Source organism: Nothoprocta perdicaria, unplaced genomic scaffold (genome assembly GCF_003342845.1).
Source record: "Nothoprocta perdicaria isolate Ctin4 unplaced genomic scaffold, notPer1 scaffold_156, whole genome shotgun sequence".
Taxonomy (NCBI): Eukaryota; Metazoa; Chordata; class Aves; order Tinamiformes; family Tinamidae; genus Nothoprocta; species Nothoprocta perdicaria.
In genome coordinates, this window is record NW_020454716.1 from 326,900 (window position 1) to 339,729 (window position 12,830).

At 48.0% G+C, this 12,830-nt stretch overlaps 1 protein-coding gene across 1 annotated transcript in view; it reads right to left on the reverse strand.

The window, feature by feature from the left end:
• Window positions 1-12,830, reverse strand: part of LRP4 (LDL receptor related protein 4) — a 46,567-nt gene that overhangs the window by 22,278 nt on the left and 11,459 nt on the right. The window contains exons 3-8 of the mRNA XM_026035122.1: window positions 6,186-6,302; window positions 5,007-5,120; window positions 4,422-4,538; window positions 1,782-1,910; window positions 1,351-1,470; window positions 1,096-1,221 (exon numbers count right to left, since the gene is read on the reverse strand). Coding sequence (XP_025890907.1) covers window positions 1,096-1,221; window positions 1,351-1,470; window positions 1,782-1,910; window positions 4,422-4,538; window positions 5,007-5,120; window positions 6,186-6,302 — 723 coding nt within the window. The remainder of the gene's footprint in view (window positions 1-1,095; window positions 1,222-1,350; window positions 1,471-1,781; window positions 1,911-4,421; window positions 4,539-5,006; window positions 5,121-6,185; window positions 6,303-12,830) is intronic.

A 12,830-nucleotide genomic window follows, 5' to 3' on the forward strand; every position in this document is an offset into this window, starting at 1 on the left:
TTTTTCCTCCTTTCAAATTTCAGGGCCCCTGCATGTTTGATTTCATCTCTGGGCTTCAGCTCTTCCTCAATGTTTGTTTTCAATACCTCATTTAACAGGACGAGGACAACAGGGTTATCACCCTGCCTGTTAGTGCAATTGCTGTTTTCAGGACCAGCACTCCTGCACATGGTGCTCATGACAGCTGACAGATCTAGAGCAGCAGCTCTCAAATTACTACAAAGTGTGCCTCTCCAGGGCCTCTGAGCTCGTCTGTCTTTGTGCAACAGTCACTATCCCATCCAACGGGCCCAAACAATGGACACAGTTTTACAAATCTCTTTTGTCACATTTAAACCAACTAAAATGCATTGATCTAGAACTGTTAGTATGAGTACCTGGGCTCTACTCAAAGGGAGGAACTCACTAACCAGTACACACTTGCCTCAGTAAGGTCTTCAGACATCTTGGAGGAGCTAAGGKAAATGGAAAACTCCAGACCCTCCATTCCCTGAGGGTTATCACAACACTAGGATATGTTGAAATTCTTCTCTTTACCTACCTACAAAGGGCTGGCTATATGCGAGATGATTGCTAGAAAGAAGAGGAAAGACTCCTGAGCAAATGCCTGAAGGTGGCTGGCTCYCTTTGTTTAAAAAAAAGGCTCTTTTGCTGCTATTAAATGTCCTTTTTGATTCTATTCCCTTGAAGAATCACTTGGCAACTTCATGTGGCAGCACTAAAGCTATCCCAAATTTTTGGGAGGGTACAAGTTAAACTCAGTTCATTAGACATAGGTAATAATTTCAGACACACTGTTAGTGTTTCAAAGTCTGAATGGAATTGTCTCAGACTTATGTGGTGACAGAACAGTCATTTGGTGGAGACAGATTAGGAAGATGCAGGGATCTACTATTTATTAACTCTGTTATTTAAGTTAGTTTAAGCACACAGATCTTGACCTGCCTGCAAGTGTGGACAACAGGATACAGAYCCTGCATGCTGGGAAACATGGAAAGTTGAGGCTTAACTCGGTTGAGTCATCCAGGAGTCTCTACTACCTATTACCTCCAAGTTGGAATCATTAGCTAAAAGCAGCAGTGCAGCAGGCCAAACCTGTGTTCTCACAGTTCTCCTCATCACTGTTGTCTGCGCAGTCATCTTCCCCATCACAGCGCCAGGACAGACGGACACAGCGCCCCGATTTACAACGGAACTGGTCAGCAGTGCACATAGATGTAGCTGAGGGACCAAAAGGACACAGCTACATAAACAAGGAGGGTCAGAAGAGACGCTCTCCAAAGCTAACGCTCCCACACACAGCCGTGTGTCTACAGAAGCCGGACGCTCCCACCAGTGCCCAGCACTCACTGCAGTTTCTCTCATCTGACTGGTCATCGCAGTCRAAGTCCCCATCGCATCTCCAGCCAGCATTAATGCACAAGCCACTGTTGCACATGAACTCCCCGGAGCGACACGGCTGGTGAGATGCTACAGAGATGGTAAAGAACACAAAGAGCAAATTCAGAATGGAACATCCCCAAAATCCCTCAGTTCCCCCTTGTGATTTGCTGTCATGGAACTTGGTCCTAAATAAGCCTCTCTTGGAAATGGTTTCAATTCTTGTATATGAGTGCCCTGACTACACAGTAATTCTCACCAACACTCCCACATTCCTGTATTAGAAAATAAAGAAATGGATGAGCCAGTTTGTGTATCACTGTCTATACATTAACCCTTCCCCAAACCAGTGCCAGATCCACCTAAATTTGCAAGTCAGGTGCATGTCACCCTGTACTCACAGCAATCAGATTCATCAGACCAGTCCCCACAGTCATCATCCCCATCACAGTGGTAGATGTCCAAGATGCAGCGTCCATACGCACACTGGAACTCCTCCAAGCTGCATGTGGCAGCTGGAACATCCGATGCTAACAAAGGAACGACAGGAAACACATCTGAGCTGACAGAGCACAAGCTAGTTCAGATGTTACCTTCTTCACTCTAGCAATGGACTAGCAAGCACTCACTGCAAAAACAGTCAAGATTACTAAATACTACCGCATAGTTCTGTGTTACTTGTACTACAGAGAGGAACCCGAATGTGGTTTGTGCTTAGCTGGGGGGCAGTTTAAACTTGTGCATCAAGGCAGCTGTTCAGTCAACCCACAACAACAAGCAAACAAAAAAGCCATTGCATATGATGCTACTCTACAAACTTTCTGAGAGCCATTGAAGAGCGGAGGAGAGAGCAACTGGGCAGAAAGAAGGTGATGGTAAAGCAAGAAAAGGATCCAGGAGTGTCACTTTCTTCCATCTTACATTAAAGGTACYACAGCTTCATGCCCTCTGGAAAGATTTTAAGTTGCTTATTAAACTTCAAAAGTCAGATTAAAAGAAAAGAAAAAAATAAAGCTATTTTTGGTGTAGCTCATAACACACTGAGATATGTCAGAATATGCAAGGTCAAAATATGGAAATATAAAGGAACAATTCCTTTAAAACCATAATAAAAATAAACACTTGAAAAGCAAAGGAAATGAGCATCAAGGTGCCCAGGTTTGTACTTGATCTTTGAGATTTTACCCTTCCCTTTCCTCTCCAGATGTCACCAAAATAAACTGTGTCTTATCAGTAAGGAGCACTGCCAGGAAGGTGACCCTGGGCAGAGGCCAGCAAATCCACTCAAGGGTTTCCCCTCTGTTCTCTCTTCAGCAGCACACTAGTGCAAAGCAACGAAAACCATCCAAGCCTCATGTGACAGAAGCTGACATCTCTTCTCATACTGTCCAGAGAACATGTGGTTATTTTCAGACTTAGACACTCYGCCTTCAGCCGAGGAGCTCCAATAATAAATAAAGAAGGAAAGGAAAAAGGAAAAAAAAAAAAAAAAGAAAAGAAAAAAGAGACTGATAGAGCCTGGGACATGAAGCCTGCCTGCATCCGACCTCAAGCAATGGCAGAGGCAGCAGACAAGCAGCACAGAGCTCCTGTTCAGTCATATGCAGGGGCAGATACTGAAGGAGAATTTAAGTCACTGACTTCATTTTCTTCTGCAGAAGACCCAAGCACACCTTACAGATTCCTCGGGTGAGGCACACATTACTGGGTCTTTTAGTGTAATTCAACTGCAAAAACGAAACAAACACCGCTGCTATAACAAAAAGAACTGCATGTAGTCCCTTGTCCTAGAAGGACAAAAAGGACTGGAGATAAGGACAGCAACCACATGGAAAATGGTAAAATGAGAGAGGGCGGTAGCCAAACTGAGCTTCTTGACAAAGCATCTATACTTAAAATACCTGACAGAGTCGAAAAAAAAATAGTCAGGCTCTGAGCAGCATTCCAGAGGGAGGGGTAGAGACAGGGGCACCAATTCTAGCTATCTCCACACCACCTTATGGACAAGGTTGAAACATCTCCCCTCCCTTCTCCAAGGCCTATTCATGGCCTGCAGGGAAGTGGCAGGCAAGGGAAAGAGAAAGGAGAGAGGAGCAGAGCAGAGGGAGCGAGGCTGCCTTCCTCCCAGAGCCCTTTCCTGGCTTAGAAACATTTGCAGCCTTTGGCTCCCTGCCAGTTCTCATTATCTGGAGAGATAAAAGACAACTCCCCCATGCATCCACTCCCCCTGCCCTTCAGGAGCTGGCGGCCCTGATCCCCCTCCCGGAGCCTTTTGAAGTTTCCTGCTATCTAGAACAAATCCTGCAAAATGCCTTGGAGAGCAGCGTGGGGGAAGGGGCCGCTGCAGCTTCCACAGACACCAACTGTTGCTTGGGGAAAGGGAAGGGAGGCCGTGTCAGTTCCCAGGGACATCCCAGGCTCCTGGACCCCTTGCTGCAAGGCTGCCAAGGTGGGGCACAAATCAAACCGCTGGGGGCTCTCACAGCACCCCCTGCTCCCATCTCCATGAGCCAAACTAGCTTCCAGCTCACTCGTCCTACTGGTCCTCACTGGGCTGAGCCCTGAGAAGCGCATCCGAGCGGAGAAGCTGGCACGGCAGGCAGCTGTTGCAGTGGGAGCTGGGCACATGCAGCCACCCCAAGGATGCTGCCAGCAGGCAGAGCTCCCCAAGAACTTCCAACTGGAATAAGACAAGGTGATACAGAAGGGGATCGTCTTCTCTTCCCCCAGACCCTCCAGCTCCCGAGGTTTAACACAGAGCTGTATTCACTAAAGTGTAAGCCCCTGGCTTTGGCTCGAAGTCACACTGCCTTGGGAAGGAATAGGGAAGCAGGAAGGAGCAGTCCAGGTGTTCCCATGAGATAGCACAAGAGACACATGCTCCTCTTGTGCCCTCTCAGACAGCAGAAGATAGCAGAGCTGCCAGCACAAGCAGGACTAACCCACTTCTGATCCCGTCTGCAGAAAACACGCCAAATGCCAAGAGAGTGGCGAGTCCAAAGGGCTATTTCCTGTGGTTACACAGCASAGAGAGCACTTACGGCAGTTCTCTTCATCCGAGCCGTCCTTGCAGTCCGTGTCACCATCACAGAACCAGTGCTCAGCGATGCAGCTACCGTCACTGCAGCGGAACTCCTTCTCGGAGCACTTTCTCATATCTGCTGAGACACAATGCACACCAAGCCTTGACTTCTGTCTTTTCACCCAGGAAATGACCATCCCATGCTTCTGAGGCTCCTTGGGAACCCGCAAACAACAATACAGCTCATTTAATTTAGCATATCCATGTCATGCAGTACCTGGGCAAATCTATCAGTATTTATTTAGATGGCACAGGGTGATGGATTCAGAAGGTATCCATGGGAATTCACATTGCCATGTAAAGCAGCAATAAGTCTCAAGTGATTTTTTAAGGTAGCTGAGCCACAGCCTCAGATCACAAGCAGCTGCCCATGGGAAGGGAACATCCCACAAGGCCAGCCCAGACAGGYCAGCTGTGAGCCCTCACTCTGCTAAAAGGGATCACAAAACTGTCCAGGTAGGAGTCTGTGCAGCCCCTTTGTACGGGCTGACAGGGCAGGGGGCTGACGCTGCCTTCAGGGCACCAGCAGGGCCACCTTACTCACCACACTGTTCGTCACTGTTGTCACCACAGTCATTATCACCATCGCAATGCCACAAGCTGCGGATGCAGTATCCATTCTGACACGAGAATTCGTCTTCCTCACACTCCCGTGGTGCTGCAGGGACRCAACCATGGAGAGTAAGCCATAGGCAAGACAAGACATAATACTTCACTGGCCAAGGCTTTATTTTTGCTTTTCTTGAGACATGSCTCCTCTATCAGGGCCACTCTGGGTTATCATGCACACACCTTTTGCAGAATTCAAGGGCTGCAGAGCAATATCTGTTAATGAGCTGCAGCCACCTTTGCCAAACAGCAAACAGCAAATGCTCCAAACTGCAGTTTGATGCCAGCCCTAGTAACCAGTGCAGCCTCAGAGAAGCTGAAGCTCAAGTGCTACATAACAATCTGGCTCTCTGGCATGTGCTGCCATGGACACACAGGCTGATTTGTTGCAAGAAAAGGAAGTTGTATCCTTGAACACCCTTTGCTAATGAAAGCCAACCACAAGTAACCCTTATCCTCAGCACAGAGGGGGACGGTGGGGCTGAGCTCAAACAGCACAGGCAGAACCCTCTCTATTTTAGCCAGCTTTACAGGCAACACAGTAGTCACAGGTGTGTTCACAACAGGTGACCTGCCAGAGCAGGTGTTTGGAACTGGGCCTCACATCACTGCAGACCTTCAGCTTTTGGGCAAATCCATCCCTATGCAGGTACCTCTCCGCAGGGAGCTCTGTCCGAAGGGCAAGGATGCTGGGAGAGCTCTGCGCGGCACAGCAGACGGGGGAACCTGAAGCCACAGGAAGTCAGCCAGACAGGCAGTTTGGTTGGAAGGGGTTAGGCGTTTCCACAGGCAGGAGTGCACATGAACAGCTTGGGAAAGTGCTTCATGGGACATTAACTACCAGGCTGCAGGGTATAAACTGTTCTGCAGCTGGATGAGAGGCATCCCCTCCCCTGGGCCCCAGAGCTGCGGAGCAAAGCCAGGTGCCAAGGGAGGAGGGTCCCCCTGCTTTGAGGCATCAGGCAGTCGCCCCTGCCAGAGGCACCATACAGCACGTACAGTGGAAGGACCAAACAAACAGATAAATTCRCACATTCCTACGGCAAAGGGTTAACATTCCCCGGCTATGGCAGGCAGGCACCAGTCTCTCCACCCGCCGCTAGAGAGGACTTACGGCAATCCTGCTCATCAGAATCGTCCTCGCAGTCGTTGTCTCCGTCGCAGACCCACGAGCGGCGGATGCACTTCCCGTTGTCGCAGTGGAAGTCCAAGGGGGAGCAGGTGGGCAGCACTGCAACAGCAAAGAAATATCTCACTCGGAGCTGCGCCGGCTTCCTTCCTGCGAGGGAAGTCCCTTCCCTCCCAAAGGAGAGGAGCTACACCTCTTAGAAACAAAGATGTGAAATTTTGAGGCACCAGGAAAAGTCACGTTTGTGGGGGGACAAGACAGGTCAGCAGCCTGGCAGTCTCTTCCCCTGAGAGAAGCACTGACCTTTCCACCACAAAGCAGCAGCCACAATTCCCCACTGAGTTTCTTCCCTGCCTGTTATCCTGCCATAACGGGACTTGCCTTTATAACAAGCAAAAATACATCATCAATCCTTTGCCATGTGCTTCCCAATGTGGTCTGCCCTCCTGCTCTTACCCAGCGTGCAAGTGAGGAGCTGTGAGGAGCAGCGGGTTTGGGTGCAGTGCTTTGCAAGGCACGTGCCACAGCACACGCTTCAGCAAGGGCTCCCTGTCGGCGTGGGTGACTGAGGCACACGTAAGGCAAGCTCGGAGGCAGGAATTCACTGCCAAGGGCAGTTAGCTATGCCCCAGGTATGGGCACAGCAACCCAAACCCTGCTGCAGGCCTCCAGAAGGGACAAGCAAAGGGGACAGGGGACATTGGCCAGCACAGGAGTCTGCTGGCAGTGGAGTGGAATGGCAGCTCCCCTGCCCTGCAAGGGGGGAAAGCAGCACAGATGGGGCGATGCAGAGTCGCACCCCGCTCTGTGCAAGAAATGCTGCAGGAGCTGCGGTAAMGGGCCTGCCCTCAAAGCCTCCCATCCTGAGAACATACCAGAGCAGGTAAGCCCAGACCTGCTCTAACAGATGCACTCTCTTCCTTTTCCTAATAACAATTTGGGATTATCTTCTTAGCAGTTTTTGCAATAATGTCTCTCACTCTGTTTGCTGGGTGAAGTATTTGTGTACAGCTGAGATCACACAGAGCAAGTGACAACTGTGCTGCTTTGACTTTATATATCCTTTGGAGGGGATATGAGGAAGAAAAAGACGTAAAAGCATCCCACAGAGCAGAGAAATACCATCTTTCTGGTGATCAGACAGAAGGGCACTGCACACAGTGCTGAATGCTGCACTGGACCACAACATATCCAATCTGGCACTGGTTCTTGGGAAAAAGACCTCCATATCACCTCTGAGATGCCCCATGCAGACATATGTCCAGATAGACAGCAATAAAGAAGAGAGGGGCACATAGATCTGTTTTTGTGTCCCACAGACCTGACAGCACTCAGCTCTTGCAACTGCCATTTGCCTGCATCAAGTTTTCTCTTGGCATCCCAGTTCAGCCACATTGAAATGGAGAGAAGGACCTTCCCCATCTTCTCCAGGGCACACATAAGGGAAAAATACTCTAGTTCCCAAACTGCTTCCAAGCAAAACAACAATCGATTTTTGGATTCAGAGCGTCAGTCTCTCACATGAGCCGTCCCACCCCAAGTGCAATTTCCATACGTCGCACGCGGAGCAAACCCTTCCCGGCCTCAGCTGCAGCTTCGGGACTAAGACCATCCCCCCAGCATGTGCTTTTCTGCCCGTTCTCCCCAGTCCCAGCGTGACTAATCACCAAAGGGCTGCACAGGAGCCGCCTGGAAGGGAATTTGCATGCTGACTCTCCAGGGGAGAATTCTTGTGGCTCCCAGAGGGTTAGGACATTAGCGCTGCTTCAGAGCTAACACCATTATCCCATTGAACTGCTGCATCTCTTCATGAGGTAACAGCACAAAATGAAATTCCACCCCTCCAGGGAGCAGTTCAGCCAATTTCATACTCTCCCTAAATATGAAAAATGGAGCTTCAAGAGCAGGGGAGGGGAGCACAGGGTGAAGAGAGCAGGGTACAAAGTGCCACGTACAAAGGAGGACCTAATTCCCAGCCCTGCAGACAGCAAGTGTGTGCCAGCCCAGACAACTCCAGGGGGGAAGATAAATCCCCCTCAATAGGAGCTCTCCTTTAGAGGAAAAACAAAAACAAAAAACACCCACAAATCCAACTTAAGACAAAAAAAAATAATGAATGAAGCCTGAGATTTCACAGAGTATATGAACTGCCAATGAGATCAGGCCAGTGATCCTCGTAAATCACTAATCTGAATCTAATAATGCTCAGAAACAGATGCTTCGAAGGAAAATGCAAGAGATTCCAGGAACAGTTTTCATACTAGTGAAGTTTCTCTCTAACCTCCTCTTCCCACTCCTAATCCATAATCCCTTCTTGCCATTAAGGAGTAAACTGTCTACACTGAAACATCCCAGCAATTCCTTCTAGCTCTGAAGGAGTCAGGATTTGGTTTCACTGAAGCCCTTTGTGCCCAGATTATTAATATTACTCAGCTTTTCTGTTGGCCATTTATCACTTCATAGTTTGATGAGTTATACTCAGAGGGAGTTAAAGCTGAGGGCATAGCACTAGTCCGGGGTTAACACTTAGTGCTGTTATAAACATGTCCAAACAGATTGTTTGGAAATACAGAAGTTAAGAGGAAATTCAAAAGTTGAAAGGTCCCACTTAGGAAAACACATGGCGTAAGATTCAGCTACCCCCACCACTTTGCCACAACATCACGGAAGAGCTATACAATTTGACAACGCATTTTACTGCTATTCCTAGTTTTAAAAGCCACAGTTCCATGCTCGTCGTCCTCTGGTCAGGAGGAGGGTACCTGACAGCACAGTCAGCAGTAAGAACTTCTGTCAGGCTCTTCTGTTGTTAGAGAGGGAGCAAGACCCATCCGGACAAACTGTGTTAACTGGCAAACAGATCCCTGATGTTCTCTTCTCAGCTTTGGCTATTGACTCTTGCACAGTCCTGCTTCTCTAGCTCCATTTTTCCCTCATGTAGAATTAAGGATATGCATTTTCTTCCCTAAGAAAGCTACAGGTCCTTCATAGGCAGTGCTTCCACTGATGAGAAAGTAATCACAGACTGCACTAACGTGGTTCTTGCCACTGCTCGCAGCAGGATTAGGGAACACAGTTAAACCTCAACCTCCTTTCCCACTCAATTCCTGCCTGATTTTCACATCTGTGGAGAAACGCAATGCGTTCCTGAAAGAGATGAGCAGAGGCCAGTCCCGGGACGCAGCTGAAATCGGCCGAACGCAGAGAAAGGCAGCAGGAAAACCCAGCTCTGCAGCAGAGCCGAGTCACGGGGTGGGGAACAAGTGTAAGGAAGAGGGGGTCTGCAGGAAGATCTCACTGGGCAGCCCGAGAGAGCACATTTGTCAACTGACAGTAAGCGACACAAAAAGGCCTTTGAACTTCCAACCATTTCCCTGAGCTCATCCCTCAGCATGGTCATGCTGGACATCCTCCAAGGTTTGAGCAAAGCTAGGTCTATCGTAGGCCTGCTATTCCTCCCCCTCTCCCAACTCCTATTACACAGGGAGCTCTTTTATGGCCAGGCAGAAGGGGGGGTGGGAAGGGAAAGGGCAAGGGGAAGTTTATAAGGTGGAATGCAGAGTGAATCACGTCCCTCTGTCCCTTGAACATGTCGGCCCTGTCGCCTGCCGGCACCAGGTTGCTTTGTACTCAAGGACATTGAATGACCAGCGTCCAGAGTTCAGAGCACATCAGTTTGAACAGCACTGTTTGTTTACTTAGACACCCTCTCAGTTACGTGAAGAATAAGAAACTAATTTAAGAACAAAGAGAAACTAAAAAACATCTTCACGCTATCAACATTAGAAATAACTAAAGACTGTCCCCAAGCATCACAGAAACATCTCATGGTGCCACTCTTCAGCTGAAGTTTCTCACATCCACATACAGCTATAGGTATGCATACACACACACACACACAGATCTGTTTCGGCTAAGATCCCCAGCACAGGGGACAGTAGTTCCAGAGGCAAGAATAGGGGACATCAGCTCAGCTTTGAGAAGAAGCCGGAGACACTCTCTGACTGTACTTTGGAAAATCTACTTCCAGAATTACAGAAAATCCCATTTCCAACAGCACTACTGGACAGCAGCATGTTGCTGGCAAACTTAAGCAGCTACTCCAGGGTATCTGCACCCAACTCCTTGAGAGCCCTTGGATCACGAAGGCTACACCTGCTGGGGGCAATGCATCAGTTGTGATGCTTTCTGCAGGAAACACACATACACACACACACACACACACACACACACACACACACACACACCAAGTCAAATAAAATACCTGTGTAACAGGATAACCTTTACTCACAAGGATCAGCAGACAGGAAACTGGTAGCTTTCCAGGAAAAAACATAAATCGAGTTCCTTCTTACCAGGGTAAGTAGTCAGACTAGATGGTTGGAAGTAAAGGTTCACCTGGGCTCTCATGTCTGAGGTAAGACTGGAGATAACATGAAAGGAAGAGRGAGGAGGAGAGTAATTCTTTTAAAGTTTCCATCAATTTTAACACAATACTCATGAGATTTTTATCACAGAATCACCTGAAAATTTGTGGTCTGGGACAAATCAGCTTAGTAACTATACTCACATCCCTCCTCCTGGCATTGAAGAAACCATCTCCAGGGCTTGAATAACTGAACAGGAGCTACTTAAAGTTCCCAGTGAGATGGGAAGTGCAGGTCACTTTCAGTAGGTTTAGGATAAAAGGAGTAACTTTCTCCAGGCCCTTTAAATAAACAGCCCATGGAGCTGAACAAGCAAATCCCTGTCCCAGGGTTCTACAAATTGACAAGCTGAAAGCTCAGGGCAGAGTTAGGAAGAGATAGAGCATATCTTAGGAGAACTGGTATTACTTATCAGTCCTCAGGCCAAGTTTGCTGAGCTCTCCACAGGAAGTAAGACTCGTTTACACCGCGCTGGACTTCATGAGGGAGCAGAGAATGAAAACGATTCCTCTGCTTACGYGCAGCTTTCATGAGGGACCATCCAAAGTTGTTTCTCCTGGCACAAGGCAGGAAGGCAGCTGAGATACTCTGGGCATGTGCAGCAAGGGCTCCCAAGCCAGACCCTGTGAGCGAGCCAAGAGCTGACACCCGAGAAAGTCTATGGAGCTGGTGTGACAGCTGCGAGGCTGCTCATTACTCTTAGTACTGCAGCATTCTGCCGTGTAAACATGAGCTGGAGCAGGAAACAAACACGTCACGGAATAACTGGCTCCCATCGCAGCAGGACTTCAAATTGGCAAGATCAAGAAATCCTCTTGCAGCCAGGTAGGCAGTGGCAGGTATCTCCCGAAGCCTGTAGGAAACTCCCATGGGAGTTGACCTCCACAGGGAATTTGGTGAGACTAGGGTGAAGAGGAAAGGTAACACTCGGAACAAACTCAGTGTAACTGACTCAAATTCTCAAAGACGGGTAAATAATAAATTCTGATGTTTTAGCTCAAAAATGAAAACCTCTTTCAAAAGGAATAAAAGTTTTCCCATCTCTGCTCCTGCTTTTGGTTGACACAACCCCTCTCATTGCCTATTATCTTGCTTTCTTGCAGAGAATTCAAGTCTCTGCAGTTCAGCAGTTCAAAGCTCTCCCATTCTCAAATCCCTTTCCCAAGGAAGTGCACACAACTGAGGTCCACATAACTCTGGAACTCATTCTTGCCTTTATAACCAGCATACATGTGAGCTGATGAATCAAGAGCAAAGCAGAGTTGAAAATAAGCCTGGCCACAGCTTTATTTCTCTGGAAAATCTAAGCAGTCACAGAAGAAAAAACAAATTGCTGTAAATTCTTGTATTCCTGTAAGTACAATACTAGCCTGCAGAAGACCAGTGGAAATGTGATATCCCTTGCAATCACTTATGCTCATTCGCCTGACCAGAGACACCTACTTGATGATATTCTAGTATCTATCACTAAAGCTCGGAGTTGTAGTTACAACTGCTGAAAAACACTGCTGGCTGCTTTACCTGCTCAGAAAGGTCTACAGAAGTGACTGCATGAACTACATTTCATGAGTCAGAACTAAGCACCTGGCTCACCCCAGCATGAAAACTGGCCCCTTAGTTTTTGAGGAATCCCACTAACATCTTAACTGGGCCTCTAGTGCTTCTGGGGACTGCAGGATGAGCTCACAAAAATCTAGGTACTTTAGCTCAATATTTGTGTCGATAAGAATCAGAGATTTCACCAATTTCAGATCCAGTATAAGTTAATAAGCATAAACTATATTAAGTCCAAACAAATGAACCCAAAATCTCTATTCAACTAGAACTCTATAGAGTGTGTTGCAACTACATGGCCATGAAAGGAAGGAAAAAAGCCATGAACTGAGCCTTCTTGTATGCCATTTGCAATGCTGTTTCATGAGAAGCTCGAACTGATTCAAGTTTGAGCTGTTTTTCAGAGGTGTCTCATCCCATCCAAAAGCATGGTATGTCAAGCCAAAAGGAGATTTAGCACATAGATTCACAGAATATTTATTTATTTAAGGTTGGAAGGGACCTCTACAGATCATCTAGTCCAACCTTCCTGCTCAAGCAGGCACACCTACCGCATGTGGCACAGGGTGGCATCCAGGCGGGTTTTGAAGACCTCCAGAGTAGGAGACTCCACAACCTCCCTGGGCAGCCTGTTCCACTGCTCTGTCAC